Source organism: Triticum aestivum, chromosome 2D (genome assembly GCF_018294505.1).
Source record: "Triticum aestivum cultivar Chinese Spring chromosome 2D, IWGSC CS RefSeq v2.1, whole genome shotgun sequence".
In the NCBI taxonomy this organism is placed as follows: domain Eukaryota; kingdom Viridiplantae; phylum Streptophyta; class Magnoliopsida; order Poales; family Poaceae; genus Triticum; species Triticum aestivum.
Genome location: NC_057799.1, coordinates 594972836 through 594991199, shown reverse-complemented (window position 1 = coordinate 594991199; position 18364 = coordinate 594972836). Strand labels below are relative to the sequence as shown.

The window sequence follows — 18364 nt, the reverse complement described above, 5'->3', positions numbered from 1 at the left end:
GAAAACAACAGGTGGACTCCCGGCACGGTCGAAAACAACAACAACAACAACAACAACAACAACAACAACAACAACAACAACAACAACAACAAGTGGACAGGACGTGGACGCGTCTTCACAAGTTGCGGCGAGCTCCCTGGGTTTTCAGTGCTGCGGTGGGATCGCATCCGTGTGCCGTGCAGCTGAATGGATGCACACCGACTCAACGCAAAGACTTGAAAGGACAGAACTGGAGCTTCGTACTTTCACCACCACGGCTGACTGTCCCTCAGCGATGGGGTTAGTAACTCATGTACAAAAAGATGGGGTTAGTGTAACTTTCCCTAGATAAAGTACATGGATTAGTAAGTAGTAATTCTAAAGCACAAGATTCCTTGAAAAATTATATATATAGAGCTCAAGCCCTGATCCGTTCTGTCCGATTGCCCTTTACCTTTTCAGGCTGGACATGCTGTCTTCTATTCAAGTTCTACCAACAACTTAAAATGCAGACAAAAAAAAAGGACAAAAACTTTAAAGATGGATAAAACTCACTGGAGTGAACTAAACAATCTTCCTTTTCGTCCAATCAACATTCTTAGCTGTTGTGTGGCCCCAGCCTCAGCGATGACAATGATGCCTCACTTTCATGTACTACTCTCTTCTGCATCCTGACCAACTGTTTGGCACCCCAAAGCCCCTTAATCATAACTATAATATGTTTGTGTTAACTAAGCAGTGTTGTCAACCGAGCGATGATGTCGAGAGCTGCTGACAGCTCTGAGATTCACGATGCAGCTTTTCTTCGTGCAAAATATTCTGCTTGTTTTCCATCACAACATGAGTTTTTAGAATATGCAGAAATTTGCAAAATTGGCGTGTTGTCCCACCCTGCAGACATTACCTGAATAAGCATCAGTATGCAGATATACTTGTCACTTGAGTTTTCCCGCATCTTGGCTTACGGATCTCTTGTTATCTCGATTTTGTTCTCCTGCCACATGGTTCAAGTTGTGCCCTCAATCAGGCCACATTGCAGAAGTTTAGATCGAACAAAACGAAATATAATTTGATTTGTAGGCCTAACATCTAGTATAAAATAGTATAAATATGTCTGATTTAATTACAACATCGGCAGGTAGCCCATGCTCCCAACCAATAATTTCTGTTAATAGTAATTATCCGAGGACTTGACATAAAGAGCCAAGAGAGTGCGTGCCGCAAAAGTGGACGAAAAGGCCTTTGCATCTTTCCCTCCAGACAGTAGAAGCCAATATGTTAATGGTACTTGTCAACTTAAGTTGCGGTGGAGTAGAACTCTAGTGTGTACCCATGAATAATTAGAAAGTGTACTTGATTTAGGACAGAGTGTCACTTGTCCTGGTGCATTCAAGCTGTATGGCATATCAAGCTTAATTAGCATCCCAAATGCGAAAATTCTTAATTAGTTTGACTTGTACGAGATGTAGCTACCCCATCGTGTAAGAACAATAATGTATGCTTTGTGTGCTGATTGATGAATATGTTCTGTTCCCACGGTGATCAACTAATTATAAATTTTATTATTCATTTCTGGAGAAAAATCAAATGTCCGATGGACCAAGCATTTTTATTATTAGCATGTTGTTCAGTTGAGAATTATCCGAAGAGTAGAAGATCTTTTTTTAAACACCTATAAACGCACATAACAATGACCTTTCATGAAAATGTTGTCTGCATTGAAAATATCCATGACATACATGACATCAACTTTGCAGTCAGTTTGGACTCTAAAGGTGGAACTACTCATGCAACAATTTGCCTCATGAAGTCATGAGTGAGAGATTTTCTTTGACATAACATTTAACATGGCAATGCTATTGCGCGTGCGAGTGTTACAGCGCTCGATTTCCGACCGGAACGTAAGAACTCAACATTCCTTTTATTTTTTGACGGGAACTCAACTTTCCTTTTAAGCAAATCTCTGTGATAGAGGAATTAAAGGACGCGCCAGGGCCCACCCGTTGAAATCGGGGGGGGGGGGGGGGGGGGAGGGGGCAGAGAGATTTATGGAAGGCAAGGCTGGGCCCCACCCGTTTAATTCATTGCGACACAGATTTATGGGAGGTTCCGCTAATTAATATGGTACTCCCTCCGTCAAACTTTGTAAACTTTGACAAAGTTTATAGACAAAAATATTAACATATACAATAACAAATCAACACCATTAGATTAATTATCAAATGTACTTCCACATCATATAGATTTGTTGTGGTAAATATTTATATTCTTTTCTATAAACTTGGTCAAACTTTAGGAAGTTTGACTTCAGTCAACTCTAATATGCGGAGTAAATTAAAACGGAGGGAGTAATAGAATTAACGGAGGGAGTGGTTACAATGGGGAGTAACTTAGACTAGTAACATGCCTATGTTACTACCTCTATAGTGGGAAGTAACATATGTGTGGTAACATGCAACACTTCATTTATTAGGCTATAGACTCATCTTGCCTTAATATGTGTGATGTTATTCATACTACTAGTAACCAGCTATGTTATCACATGCATCTTTTTCTTCATTTATTGCTTGCCACATCATCTATTTTATCTAGATATGTATGATGTTACTACCTATGTTACTCTCCACTGTGGGTAGTCTTATGGATCGAGCGTTTCAACACTCGGCCGCGAAGGAGCGTTCTCCCATTTAACAATATAAAAGAACATATAGAGGGCTACCTTAACATAATTGAGGAACTTACTCTCCTCATAGTTGATTTGTTGTTTCTATAACAAAATGGGTGGTTGCCGTTGACATGCATGTCGTAAAACTCCATTGTTCTTTAGCTGGAAACCACCACGACTAGATCTTTTTGTGGTTGAACAAGATACATCCATGGTTAGCAGAGACACACAATTGAAATTGCGCACGTCTTTACCTAGCACCCTGTTTGACGAAACATGATTAGTTCCCAAAATGATTGAGCCTGCTACCAAGCAGTAGTATATTGATTTACTTATCCTTTCACCGATCGGAGATTCCGTCGATCTGCATTAGAATGAAACGATGTTGCAAGAAGATCTATACGCTAGCCTCTAGGCTAATTTATTCATTGTTGTGCTAATCATATGTGGTGCATGCACCAAATCGAGCTTTGTCATGTGCCCTAGCTAGATGCTCTACGTGTCAAGTACACATGCTAAGTACGCAGTCAAGGTCTCATCGAATCGCCATTTGTTTAACTTAGCGTACCTTCCAAATGCAAATGATTACTCCGGAGTGGTAAAAATCATGGTGTGGCATATGGGAGCATGTGGCTCACGCGGCAGCATACCCATCTATGATTCGTATGACTTTGCGTAGTCAATTTGATACGTCAAGGAAAGGCGCTTTGTATTCAGATTAGCTAGGTCTACAATGTGCAGAAACTTAAGCTCTACTATTATACTATAGCCTCTCAGATCTACTAATATATAGCCTAACCCAAGAACATGCTATGACAAGCGTGGTAGTGCCAATCAAAAGCGGATAGTCCACGGTTAGTACAACTAAGCAACAGAATGGCCGGTGCATGCATGCATCTGCCTCACAAACGTATACACCGGAGAAAAAAGTATAGTATGGATGGATGGAATAAGACCTCATATGTACATGTAATGATGTAATCATGTAGCTTATGAGAGAGCTGATGATGTGATCTCGCAACCCAAAAGGACGCACAAATTTCGGTTGAAACAGCCGCTCCAGTCCACTGGCCACGATCATGATCGCTCCCCGTTGAGTCAATTGCAAGAAACCACCACATTTGTGGCTAGGTTTGCAGAAAACCACCAACTTGTTAATCCGTTGCAAAAAACACCGCAAAATCACTTAAGTCGTTGCAAAAAGCACTGATCGGGTGATTTGGCTCATTTAATCACTTTCTGACAGGTAGGACCGAGTTCTAAGGTGCTGACTTGGCAACCAAATGTCATACACACCCCTGTATCTAAAAATGAAAAGCAATCAAACCCTCCCTCCCAATCCCCGTCCCTTGCTCCAATCAGCTCCCACCGGCTCCCGTCGCCGCGCCACCCCCACCGGCTCCCGTTGCCGCCGCCGGATCCCGTCGCCGCGCCGCCCCCACCCGCTCCCGTCACCGCCGCCGGCTCCCGTCGCCGCGCCACCCCCACCGGCTCCCGTTGCCGCCGCCGGATCCCGTCGCCGCGCCGCCCCCCACCCGCTCCCGTCACCGCCGCCGGCTCCCGTCGCCGCGCCACCCCCACCGGCTCCCGTTGCCGCCGCCGGATCCCGTCGCCGCGCCGCCCCCACCCGCTCCCGTCACCGCCGCCGGCTCCCGTCGCCGCGCCGACCCCACCGGCTCCCGTTACCGCCCCCACTGGCTCCCATCGCCACCGCCGGATCCCATCACCGCGTCGCCCCCACTGGCTCCCGTCGCCGCCGCCGGAAGCCCACCCGCTGCCCTCCCTCGATGGCGCAGACGCCGCGAGTGCTTCTGCCGTGGCAGCGCCAGAGCGGCCTCCGACTCGAGCTCATCCTCTTCAATGGAGGAGGGCGACGGGAACGGCTTGTCGAGCAAGTGGAGCTCGTCGCCTCCTCCCCCTCCACTCTCTTCGCCGACCACATCAGAGGAGGCTGCCGCTCCTCCGCTTCGGCTTCCGACGCGTGCTCCATATCGCTGCAGCACCGGCAGGCCAACGCCTCGAAAATGAGCACACCCCGGCCGCCTCCTTGTCCTCTACCGCGGCTGTACCCGTCTCCGATGCCGACGAGGGCGCGGCCGTGCCTACCGGACAGCAGGGCCAGTGCGCTGAGGTTGTCCACACCGAGGGGGCTGATTGCACTTTTTAAAAGGTCTGGGGGGTGTGTGTCAATGTTTTGCCAAGTCAGCTCTTAACAGCCAGGCCCCACTTGTCAGAAAGCGATCAAGCGGGCTAAATCACCCGATCAGTGCTTTTTGCAACGACTTAAGTGATTTTGCGGTGTTTTTTGCAACGAATTAACGAGTTGGTGGTTTTCTGCAAACCTAGCCACAAATGTGATGGTTACTTGCAATTGACTCCTCCCCGTTCCGCATGTGCGACGCCCCGGCGCGGTGACACGTACGTACGTGCCGCCGGTACCTCGAGGTCATGGCGCTCTTGTAGCTGAGACGTCGTGCACAAGCGCGGATGCTGCGGGATCGTCGCGGCATCGTTCTATTCAGAACGTCTAGGGCACCTGCTGGTCGGAATCGATGGTGGTGTGACGACGTGCGAGACGAATCGGTTCTCAAATCTCGCCGCAAGTCGTGCAGTGCAGATGCTCCCTTCGTCGAAAAAGGATTTTTTGCTAGTACTTTGCACTATACCTCTCGAGCGGTTTGATGATGGACAAAAGGTCGAAAAACAGCTGGTGTTGTTGTGCGTCCGAGGCCGAGTAATTTCTTCAAAAGCCAGTTTCTTGCGAGAAGGCTACTCGGCAGAGTGAACTAAATATGTTGTGATCCAAGGTCTGGTGATACTGTGCTGGAAGCCAGCCGGAAACTGCCGTGTATCGATAGTATCGCCTGACTGAATTTCCGGACATTCTCAGTCCCGTTTCACTTGCTAATTTGTCATGTGCGTTTGTAGGAGCCATGTGAGAGTTTCTTGTTAGCCGTCAGGTTCTTTGTGTTTTCGTTCTGATCTGAGATGCTGCACAAGAGCAACTCTAGCAGAGTCGCCGGTTGCTATACTGGATATGGAGAGCGCTCAATATGAATATGAAGACCCCGATGGTTGTGCGCAAACACAAAGTCGTCGTAATGTGGTTTTCACATTTTTCCAACAGTGGGATCAAAATATCATAGGGTCATATGTTCTTTCTAGCGTTTTTAGATCAAACAATTTGATAATTCAACAAATACTGATACAAACCATTAATCTGAATACAGAAATATTCTACATTAATAAATAATCTGAATGCAACAAATAATCAAATCAAATAAATTATTGAAGAAGGAATAAATGTAATTGAGGCCGATTTAAACACACAATCTTGTAGCTAGCGGCATGTATTTCCATAGTTAACAAAATTATGAAATCGTGCCCATTGATGAAAATCCTTAGTCGATGGAGAATTTGTAAAAAGTGACAGTATAACAACTTTTTTTAAATGCGAGTAGTATAACAACTAATGACACCATGGAGAGCCAATAGCACTAGTTGGCTACGTATTCCCAAAAAAATTCTATGAGACCAAGTCTCATTGTGCATCCGGTGAGACCCACACGGATGGACTGACTTTTGATTTTGAGTCAATTGATTTTAAAGTTCGCCAGAGGGAGGCCCGAGGGAAGAAAGGAGCTCGCCGGAGGGCTACCCCATCATCTATCTTAGAGTGGGGGTGGGGACGAAATAACGGTGGTGGTGGGGCAGTGGTGCAATTTCATCGAAGAAAATCTTCGTCGGTGCCGGGGCTAGAAGGATAGGCGGGGAGGGCGGCAACACGACAGTGGGCCGCGGTTGGGCGAGGGTGGTGCGGCAAGGTTGCGCAGCCAGCCGCAGGGGGTGGCACCATGGCAGCAGCGGTTAGGCTGGTGGCGGCTGGGCGATTCTAAGGAAAGAGACGATCCGGAGGAAGAAGAAGGGCTGCCCGCTGTTGGATCTACATCCGACGTCCCAAAACGGTCCACTGACCAATATTCGACAATCAGACGATCTACATCTAGCCATTCCCAAAAAATTTCCCCTCCCCAACATCATGACAGAGGAAGACAAGCTTGTAATGGGAATTATTCCCAGCAAGGAGTGTTACCAATTACAACATCACAAAAAATTGTCATATTCCTGAACTAATCATTACAAGTTTCTTCTAACCGCAGTCAAGCAGTATATAGCTGGTACTACGCACGCCCGCCGGCCTGCCTCAGCTGCTCAAGCGCGGCGCCGTCTCCGATTCACAATTTGGGGCGCCGCCGGCCACTACCACCGGCCACCGGCCCACGCCCTTCAATCAGATATTCGGGCCTCGGGCGCTTGCTGTGCGCGCGGGTGGGCGGGCGCAGTCTTCTCGGCCGCGGGCCGCGGCATGCTTGCGCCATTCCGGCGTCCGGAAGACCAGCCGCCGCAGTTCGCCACGGGTAGCTTGCCTGAGAACAGAGCACGCACACCGAATGGCCAATGCGAGTTGCTTCCATCGATCCGTCACCACACGAGCTCCTCCGCCGCCGCCCGCTGCAGCAACGGCCGCGTCGCGAGGTCTCGGCCGCTGGCAGCCGGCGCGGGGCAGCCGAACGAACGGCCTCGGCGGTCCTCGGAGGAGACGCGGCGGAGGACGTCCCGGAAGCGGTCCTCGTCGCAGGGGAGCGCGATGGGGCCGCACGCGCCGGTCCGGAACCCGTACTCCTCCTCCGCCTGCCGGAGCAGCTCGAGGAAGACGGGGTGGTTCAGGTGCGCCGCCCGCACCACGAACCGCCGCGAGGCCCCGCCCACGCACACCGCCACGTGCCCCGCCGGCACCGTCACGCCGCCCTCGGCGGCCACGCGCGCCGCGGCGCGGGACCGCCACCTCCGCAGGGTCTGCCGGAGCCAGACGATGTCGCGGATCTTGCTGCATTTCGCCATGGGATGGGAGGTTGAGGGGCGAGCTTCTGGTGGCCTGCTGCGCTGCTGGTCGATGGTGGGTTAATGACCTGGGGGAGGACGAGTTGGTGGAATGGAGCTGGCTGGCTGGCTTCTCGTGGAGGGCGTGGTGGGAGGTTTTATAGGATGTTGGAAATGTTTTTGTGTGTGATGATGAGGCACGGAAATGTTGGGACTTGGGTTCGTCATCGTCCAGTTGGCCTGGATCAAATAATCTGAGCTGTGTGAAGGGGACGGGGCTTTGTTCTTCCATTTAATATTTATTATTAGTTTTTATTCACATTTTGAGCCACATGGAGTATGTCAGGCGGCTATTGATCCAATGTTAGTCAAAACTTGTCCTGACGAAACTTGAAAAACGAGGAGCATGGCCTTGTTACATGCACGTCGGCCGGCGCCTCGTGACTTGACTGAATCCGGTGCTGAAAAAAGTGCGGATCGCGAGGCATCGTCTGCCCCATTTTGGCTCCTGGCCACCATGTGGTGCGCCAGTATGATCATCGCAAACACACATCGATATCGCGCTCACTGTTGGCTTTTGCGGCTGCCAATCGACGCTCCAGAGTTATTAGACAAATGTACACCATACACACACAGTGCTGCGCCGTAGCCGTTACGGGCGTTACGCAGGCTCACATGCACGCGGTCACGTCGCATCGGCGTCTGCGTGGTTGGGGAGAGCCGAAGAAGGAAGAGAATCGTCTGGCCTCGAGCCGATGAACGGTCAGGTGCCGGAGGTGCATGTGCCCGGCGCTGTCCGCAGCCCGGCGGGCAGTCGATCCCAGCAGCATGTGCCCGGGGTTTTGGCCTCGTCTCGTCTGACAGGGACGGTATCTCGCCGGATTTCGGCACCTCGCTGTGCGGTATATCCTTGCCGGGGATGTGGCTTTCAAAAGATCTTCGTGCGGATTCCAGGCCACGCAGCCTCGCGTCTAGCATTACGGATGCGCCCGTCAACTTGCTAAGTTACTAGTGGTAACAGTTGATTAGCACAACTGCTGATGATCAGCACATCTTGCTCGGCGAGCGTCGACCCGGCGTTGAGACGCGACTGAAGAATCTGTTCCCCGATTCAAGCCATGACATCAGTAAACTGCCCAACACACAGCGCGCTAAAAATCAGTTTGCAACGCGTCGATCGCTGCTTTGACGCAGCGAGGAGCGCTGGCTCCAGCGGCTGCAGTAAATTTAGCGCGCGCGCTCTCGCACAAACAACATATGCGCTCCAAACACAAGTAAAAAGATCAAACACAAACAAAATAAATCAATAATAAATAGTTCAATTTCGTTATTTCAACTCAAACAAATAGTTTATCTTTTAATACAACAAATAGTTCAACAATACAACATCAAACGCACAAATCATGATGCTCTTTGTCGGCCATTTCAAGCCCACCACTCCTCTATGAGATCCTTCTGAAAATCATCATGCGCTTCGGGACGTCGAATGGCATGATAGAAGGCAACAAAACGGGCCACCCTTTCAGCCCTCCGCCGCACTCGCACGGGATGTCCCAAGAGCTCATAATGAGAGTAGTCTACATCTTGGCCACGCTCATTCTCGATGATCATGTCGTGCATGATCACACAACCGTGCATGATGTACCAAAGCATCTTTTGATTCCAAAATCTGGCCGATCCTCTCACAATAGCAAATTGCGCTTGCAAAATCCCAAAGCTCTCTCCACATCTTTTCTAGCCGCCGCCTGAGCATTGTGGAAATCAAGATTTTTCTTACCTTCCGATTTTTTCAACGGCTTCACAAATGTTTGCCACTTTGGGTAGATGCCATCCGCAAAATAGTAGGCATAGTTGTATGTACGGCCATTTGCTACAAACTGCACCGGTGGCAGTTCACCATTTGCAATCTTATTCATTATTGGTGACCGGTTGACAACGTTGATGTCATTCAAAGATCCAGGCATTCCAAAAAAAGCATGTCAAATCCAAATCTCTTGATCGAACACCGCTTCAAGGATTATAGTGGAACCCTTTTTTTGGCCATGGAATTGCCTATGCCATGCCTTAGGACAATTCGTTCAACTACATTGCATGCAATCTATTGAGCCAAGCATACCTGGGAAGCCGCGAGCTTTGTTCATCTCCAATAGCCTTGCGGCGTCTTCAGCATTGGGAGATCTCAAATACTCCTGGCCAAACACTTGCACAATTCCGATTGCGAAGGGCTTGACACACATTATGGCTTGGCTCTCACCCATGGCCAAGTGATCATCAACTAGATCAGGGGGATACCGTATGCCAACATACGCAAAGCGGCTGTCACCTTCTGAAAGGTGCTATGCCCGAGCTCTCCGGCGGCATTCCTCCTTTGCTGAAAAAATCGGTCATGGCTCGCTAGTTTCTCTGCAATGCGCCTGAACAACTCGGTGATCATCCTAAACCGGCGACGAAAGTACGACTCGGGGTATGTGGGATTCTCCACAAGATAGTGCCTCATCAATCTGTTGTGGGCATCGATCCTGTCCCTCCAAAAAATTTGCCGACCCATAACCGAACCACCGTGCTTCGGTTTTTTATTGATGTGCACAGCTAGGATCATTGCAAGATCCTCCTCCTCTTCCATATCAAATTCTTCTTCGGAAGAATCATACGACAAACTCATCTACAATGTTCAATTTAAACTAGGCTATAAAAACAACAAACAACATGCATCGAATTCATGTAAACAATGTGAAGTTGAAGCAATACATACCTTGCGGGTGTTTTGTCGAACACCTTGCGGGCGCCGAGCGGCAGTGACTAGAGGGAGATGGAGGAAACCGCAGCGGCGCGGGGATAGGCTGGGGAAGCGCCGGAACGGTCGCCGGAAGAAATGGGGTGGCGCGGGCGGCGGCGGTGCCAACGGCTGGAAGGGGTAGGTGGAGTTGCGAGCGAGCGCTCGAGAGTCCTACGCGCGGGAGCGGGCGCAGTAAATAAGCGGCGCGCGATGGCGTTTCGTGCCGCGCGCTGAACTTGATATGCCGCGTGCGCGGTTTTTGCGCCTCCGCTGGAGCGCCCGGAGCGGTAGCACGCGCGCAAAAAACAATGATTTTTCAGCGCGGCGCTTATATAGCGCGGCTGTTGGAGATGCTTTTAGAGGATCTCCAACAGCGGCGCCAAAAGATGCGCGCGCGGGGTAAACTGGCACTTTAGCGTGTGCGGGACGTTTTCACGCACTCCAGCGGAGGCGGGAAACGATTGCGCGCGCGCAGGAGAAAGCGTGCGGTCGCGCGCTGGATTTATCGCACCGCTTTCGGCGCGCCTATATATTGCGGCGCTCACCACGCGGCCTCCCATCCCTATCCGTGATGAAGCTATGTACCTAGGGTAGGGTCATAGGCCCGACCTAGATACCCTTCCCAAGGTCATCACCCTAAAACCAAAAGCATTCGAAGAAGAGTCACCATCCACTCGACCACGAAGCATTCCACTCAAAAGACTCGAAGTCACTCGACCGTGGAGACAGTCACTCGACCGCCAGAAGTTCTAAAGCCACTCCACACTGCAACGTCGAACATTACACCATAGCTTTAATGATCATTATGACTCTTTATTACTAGCGTTACCAGTAACGCCCCCCTCTTGATGTACCTTAAACCTTTGTAACGTGGGCTGGCTGGGGTCCTGGCGCACTCTATATAAGCCACCCCCTCCACATGAACAAGGGTTCGCACCCCTCTAAACACACATACGCATAATTCAGTCGACCGCCTCCGGGCTCCGAGACGTAGGGCTGTTACTTCTTCTGAGAAGGGCCCGAACTCGTAAAACTCGTGTGTACAACTTCGCCATAGCTAGGATCTTGCCTCTCCATACTACCCCCCCCCCCCTATTCTACTTTCAATCTTAGTACCATGACAGTTGGCGCCCACCTTGGGGCAGGTGTCTTAGCGACTTGTTGGAGAAGTTGCAATTTTTTCGATCCCCATCATCATGGTTTCTAGCGGACGGTTGGCCGAAGGCCGAGAGATCCGTCTCGGCGCGCTCGTGTTCGTCACCGACGACTCCGCTTGGCTCCAGGAGGCTCCGCTCGACGTCGAGGCGCTCCCCATCCGTGGGGCGAGGCACTTTCGCGCGTGCGTCCGCGGCGTCCTTCTGCGACAGCCGTCGACCCAGTATCGGTCGACTCCTATGGCGTCCTCGCTCCCTGCTGCTCGCCGGCGCAAGCGTTCCGGTCGGTCGCGGCTCCAGCGGTGGGTGAGGCACGCGGTGGCTCGCCAGTCGGCCACTCCGCAAGTCGCGGCAATCGAGCCCGATGAAACTCTTTACGGCTTGTTCGACCTGTCGACTGGCTCCGTCGAGACTGCATCCGAGTGCGACATCAGCGACCCCGCGGCGGAAGTCATGATGGTCAACGGACCGCGCAGTCCTCCTGGCTTCCCCCACGACGACGGAGGCGATGGCGGGGGCGATCCGTCGCACGCCCGCGAGGAATACCGCCCCGAGCCCCTCTCTTCGCAGCGGAGGGAGGAACTTCGTCGCCATAACATGGATGCGCTTCACACTCCTATCGTTGGAGAAACCCTCGAGGCCCGGGCCTTGGAGGAGGCGCGCCTGGCCAACTTGGCTGAGCGCACTCGACTGGAGAATCTCTAGCACGCACTCGACGAGCGTGCTCGGCAGTGGATTCCTGAGTCCAGTCGACGACAACTTTTTCTGCCTCCAACTCAGGTATACCGAACTCCGATTCAGAATCTCATGGCTGCAGCCCGAATAGCAGAGTCGATTCAGCCCTCCCAGTCAGAAGCTGGCAGAGGTTTGATGCAGATCAGGGCTTTACTCCGAGCAGCGGGAGAACAAAACACATCAGTATCTCAGTCGCGGAATAGGATCCATAGCAGATCCGTGGTAGCAGACACAGTCCAGTCGGCTCACAGCCCAAGATCGCCCCCGAGGCGTGAAGGACGTGGAGACCGACGAGATCAGTACAAAAATCGTGAGCAGTATTGTTGAGGATATAGACCTTAGAGTCACCCGCCAGGAGGGGCCGGGTTACTCATAATGGTCATCGCCAGAAGCCCGGCGCCAAGCTTGAAGACGGTGGGCCAAAGATGGGTTTAAGACCCGGATATGGCTTAAGGCCCGTAGTTACAACCGCCATTATGGTAGAACTTGTAGTGTAAGGCAAGAATAGATAAGAGTCCGAGCCGGACACTGTTATGAGCCGGCCGGGACTCTGAGAGCCGCTGGGCGTCAACCTCTCTATATAAAGGGACGACCCGGCGGCGGTTTAGGGACAGAAAAGATCTCGTCGAGAGCCAGGCATAGCAGTTAAGCTCCCTGGTCATCGAAACCCTAATCAATACCACCTCAACTGGACGTAGGCTTTTACCTTCACCGTAAGGGGTCGAACCAGTATAACCCTCGTGTTCCTTGTCCCGTTTAACCCCTTCAAGCTTCCTAGCTGCGATGGCTCCACGACTAAGTCCTAGCTTGAGGATATCTGCCGTGACAATTCCACGACAGTTGGCGCCCACCGTGGGGCCAGCGCATGGTGGATTTGAGTTCTTGAAGGGCAGCTTCGAAGGGCTCAAGGGATACGCTGTGGGCCGGATGACCAAGAGTCGTCGCGGCAAGCTCTACATCGACGATGCAAACTGGGGCCCCGACGCCGGCTCAATTGAGTACGGGTACCGGGTCCCCTTCGGCGGAATTCATGTTTTCATTGGCAAGATTGGCGAGCCGAGCCCTGAGCCGGATCTCTGCGCCGATCTCATCGAGACGGCTCAGCGCGTACGACCCGCCCGGGCCCAGCCTGCTTTGAGGCATGCCTTTGTGGGATGTGTCCATGGAGGGCACTCTGATAGATCTGGGATGTGTCCATGTGGGATGAGACGGCCGCCGGCTCTGACGGCGAGTCATCCACGGATGAGTCAAACTCGTTGTATCAACTTCAAGATGGTAGGCTCACGGGTTGTTCCGATGGTGACAGTATTCCGGACCCGTTTGAGCCGCCAAGCCGGGTTGGAATCTTCATGGCCGGTGCGCAGCCTGTTCATAACCCTGCTGCTGGAGCGGGAACCCCGGTGCCCTCACCGGCTCAGGTGCTGATGGATCTCACGGACAAGATGACGGCTCTGTTGACCGCCGCGGTAGACCCGGTGGATCAAGCTCAGCATGATGCAGAGGTGGCACAGTTAAAATTAGATCTAGTGAAAGCTAAGGAGGATCTGGCAGCGGAAGGGATCAGGATGGCGACGGAGAGGGCGGCTCTCGACGCCCAAACCCAGTTGATTCAGGCGCAGTCCTTCCGGCTCACGATGGATCAAAACGCGTCCAATGAGGTCATGAGAAGGAGGCATCAAAAGGCCCAATCTCGACTCCCTCCGGTTTACGATCCGCGAAACCTCTTCAACACGCCAGGTGCAGGGACTAGTAACCCGCCAGGGATCATAGTGCCCGGGTCTGGGACCCCTATTCAGCCACAAGTGATGGGGCCTCCCCAGGTGCACCCTGCCCCGCCTCAGTACGTGCCAATACCACCGGGTCATTATGCTAACCCGCTGGAGAACATGGTCGCCGCGGCAGCACGGCTGGCGGCTCTCCCCATTGACTTCGACTCTCCGACGGCTATTGAAACCCGCCGGGTCAGGGAACTCCTTCAGACAACATTGGCGCAGCAAGAGGCGTACTCCTACAGCCGGGACAGGATCCACTCGACCCCTCGTCCAGGCCGGAGCCCGAGTTACAGCAGACACATGGTCTCAGCGACCGGCTCAAGTAACGTCCGACGCCATGACCCGCCCCCTGGCCATGGCCCGGCTCATAACGGAGCCTTTCACGCAGCAGAACAAGACAGAGCGCGGCAAGGGGCGGAGCAGGTGCCTCAGTTGACGGCTTACCAGCCTCCCCCGGCTTATCCGACGGCTTCCGTCGATGTGGGTATCCCTACCAGGACTGGAGGTGTCCCTTGCTTGGTGCCGGCTCTCCGCAATGAGCGTCTGCCCAAGGACTTCAAAGGCCCTAGGAAGGTGCCTAATTACACGGCTGACTTACAACCCGCAGCTTGGATCGAAAGTTACGAGATGGCCATGGAACTGCTGGAGGTCAGTGAAGCGGCAATGGCCAAGTACTTCACCATGATGTTGGATGGGACTGCCCGCACTTGGTTGAAAGGGCTACCACCGAATTCCATCGGGTCTTGGGCTGAGCTGAAGGCCCGGTTCATCCAAAATTTCAAGGATACCTGTAGGCAGTCTATGTCAATTGTGGATTTGACTAACTGCAAGCAGCAGGAGGGTGAGTCTACGACACATTGGGTTCGCCGGGTTAAGGAGATAATACATTCCTCTGATAAGATGGATGCCGGCTCTGCAGTCTTAATGTTGGAACAGAATTGTCGTTTCGTGCCCCTGAAGATGAAACTCGTGCGGCTTAAGCGCGACCGCAATGATATGGGTACACTGATGGCGGCTCTCGTCAAGTACGCCGATTCTGATGGTACCAAGGACCCCCCTTCAGATGATGAAAGGACAGGGAAGGGAAAGAAGAACGGTAATGGCAAGGGTCATCAGCATAACCCGGGGAACCAAGGAGGTGGCAAGCGCAAGGCCGATGGCAGCCTAGAATTCGTAGCCAATACCAGCTCACAGGGTAATAACCAGCGACGCAAGGGGAGGCCCCCTCCCCGAGCCGGCAGGTCAGGCCCGACGCTGGAGCAGCTGTTGAATGAGCCTTGTCCAAGGCATGGCTCTAGAGAGAAGCCAGCTACTCATCTATGGAAGGATTGTGCAATCATGAAGGCCTTTAAGAATTCCAATGCCTTCAATGGCAACAACGGCCCGGGCGGTGGTTCAGGCACCGGCGGCTTTCATGGCCCGGGCGGCGGCTCAAATCCTAATCCTCAAAACGGTCAAGGGGGCTTTAATCAGCAGTCTGGCCAGGGTCATCAACAGCAGCAGGGGGGTTATCAGACCAATCCAAAGCAGCTTAGCGGTGGACAGTATCATGTGTTTACCACCAGTCTGTGTAAGCGAGATCAGAAGCTTCATAAGAGGGCTGTGAATGCTGTTGAGCCGGCGATTCCACACTACTTGCGGTGGTCTGAGCAGCCTATAGTGTGGAGTAGGGAGGATCACCCTCCCCGGGTAGATAATCTGAGTCACTTGGCCTTGGTGGTGGATCCTCAGGTGGGAGGATATAAGTTCACTAAGGTGCTCATGGATGGAGGCAGCAGCATCAACATCCTCTATTATGAGACTTTCCGTCGTATGGGGTTGATTGATAAGAACCTCAGCCAGTCAAACACTATTTTCCATGGTGTGGTACCTGGTAAGTCGGCTTATCCAGTCGGCAAGATCGAGTTGGAAGTGGCCTTTGGAGATGAGCACAACTACAGGGTGGAAAAATTGACCTTTGAGGTGGTCAAGATAAGAAGTCCGTACCATGCCATATTTGGGTGGCCGGCTTACGCCAAGTTCATGGCACGGCCGTGTTACGTGTATTTACAACTCAAGATGCCGGGTCATAATGGGACCATTATGGTTCACGGCAGCCGGAAGGTGGCCCTGGAGTGTGAGGAAGGCGATGCGGCTTATGCAAAATCTGTTTGCGCAACAGAGGAGTTGAAGTTTTACAAAGACAACGTCGACCCAACAGATATGACCTCTCTGAAAAAGCCGACTACGGAGCATGAGCCGGCAATGAAATTTAAGTCGGCTGATGAGACTAAACTTATTGATTTCGTTCCAGGAGATTCATCTCAGCAGTTTAGCATCAGTGCCAATCTGGATCCAAAATAGGAAAGCGCGCTCATCGAGTTCATCCGTGAGAATAGGGACATTTTTGCATGGAAGCCGTCTGACATGCCAGGTGTACCTAGAGAACTCGCTGAGCACACTCTCAATGTTGATCTGAAATATAAGCCGGTCAGGCAGTTCCTTCGGCGGTTTAATGAAGAGAGGCGGAAAGCTATTGGTGAAGAGGTGGCCCGGCTCTTGGCGGCCGGGTTTATTGTTGAAGTTTTTCACCCAGAGTGGTTGGCTAACCCGGTGCTCGTACTCAAGAAGAACGGCACCTGGCGGATGTGTGTGGACTACACGGACTTGAACAAAGCGTGTCCGGCTGATCCTTTCGCCCTTCCCCGTATTGATCAAATTATTGATGCTACGGCGGGTTGTGAGCGCCTAAGTTTCTTGGATGCTTATTCTGGATATCATCAGATTAAAATGGCAGTTAAGGACCAGGAGAAGACGGCGTTCATCACTCCCTTTGGAGCCTTCTGCTATGTGTCTATGCCCTTTGGACTCAAGAGTGCACAGGCGACTTATCAGCGTTGCGTGCAGAACTGTCTTCATAACCAGATTGGGCGCAATGTTCATGCTTATGTGGATGATATTGTGGTTAAATCCAGGAAGGAGGCAACCCTGATAGATGATCTGAGGGAAACCTTTGATAATCTCCGGGTCTACAAGATGATGCTTAACCCGGCCAAGTGTGTTTTTGGTGTTCCTGCAGGCAAGCTCTTGGGTTTTTTGGTTTCTAACAGAGGCATTGAAGCTAACCCGGAGAAGATCAAGGCCATCACCTCCCTGGCTAAGCCGGTGTGTATAAATGACGTCCAGCGCTTGGCGGGTCGCGTCGCTGCTTTAAGCCGTTTTATAAGCCGTTTGGGTGAGAAGGCTATGCCATTATATCAGTTGATGAAGAAAACTGATGACTTTGTCTGGAAAGATGCAGCTAATACTACTTTTGAGGATTTGAAGAGACAGCTGGCCGAGCCCCCAGTCCTTGCTGCTCCGGTTGACAAGGAGCCTTTATTGTTGTATGTGGCTGCTAACACACGAGCCGTCAGTGTGGCCGTGGTGGTGGAGCGCAAGGAAGAGGGTAAGGAGCATCCGGTTCAGCGGCCGGTTTATTATGTCAGCGAAGTACTCATTGAGTCCAAGCAGCGGTACCCGCACTGGCAGAAGCTTGTTTATGGTGTGTTCATGGCAAGCCGGAAGCTTAAGCATTATTTCCAGGGTCACCCCATCACTGTGGTAAGTTCTGCCCCCCTTGGAGATATCATTCAAAACAGGGAGGCCACAGGGAGAGTGGCTAAGTGGGCTATAGAGCTCGGGCCTCATGGTCTGAAATATGTGCCACGCACTGCTGTTAAATCTCAGGCTCTGGTGGATTTCATCAATGATTGGACGGAGCTACAAGTGCCCGAACAAAAGCCGGATAACACATATTGGACTATTCACTTTGATGGGTCCAGGCAGTTGGAGGGCTCGGGGGCTGGAGTTGTATTGGCTTCCCCTAAGGGTGATAAGTTCCATTATGTGCTACAATTGATGTTTCCTTGTACCAACAACGCAGCTGAGTACGAGGCCTTGCTCCACGGTCTCCGGATGGCTAAGGAGATGAGCTTGAGCCGGGTAAGGTGGTTCGGCGACTCAGACTTGGTGGCTCAACAAGTATCAGGAAAGTGGGACTCCAAGGACCCTCTCATGGCGGCTTATCGCCGCGAAGTTGATGCCATTGCTGGGCACTTTCAGGGTTACCAAGTAGAGCACATCGATCGCAGGAAGAACGAGGCGGCTGATGCTTTAAGCCGGCTGGGCTCTCAGCGAAAACCAGTGCCGCCTAATACTTTCCTGGACGTCCTGTATAACCCTTCTGTTAAGTTGCCTACAGAGGAAGACTTGGTTGTCCCTGACCCGGAGGCACGACTGGTGGCGGCTCTCCACATCATACCGGACTGGACAATACCCTATCTGGCTTACATAACCCGGGGAGATTTGCCTGAGGATGAAACGTTGGCCAGACAAATAACCCGGCGATCTAAGTCAATGATTGTTATCAATGGTGAGTTGC

At 51.9% G+C, this 18364-nt stretch overlaps 1 protein-coding gene across 1 annotated transcript; it reads right to left on the bottom strand.

The window, feature by feature from the left end:
• Positions 1-6677: 6677 nt before the first annotated feature.
• On the bottom strand, positions 6678-7638 carry LOC123050252 (indole-3-acetic acid-induced protein ARG7-like). Its single transcript, XM_044473074.1, has one exon. It carries the CDS (start codon positions 7544-7546, stop codon positions 7127-7129), a length of 420 nt encoding a protein of 139 aa, XP_044329009.1. The 5' UTR covers positions 7547-7638; the 3' UTR covers positions 6678-7126.
• Between the last annotated feature and the right edge of the window lie 10726 nt (positions 7639-18364).

Bases quoted from the DNA above. Each gene is read 5' to 3' on its own strand.
- LOC123050252 (XM_044473074.1), bottom strand. From the start codon at position 7,546: ATGGCGAAATGCAGCAAGATCCGCGACATCGTCTGGCTCCGGCAGACC.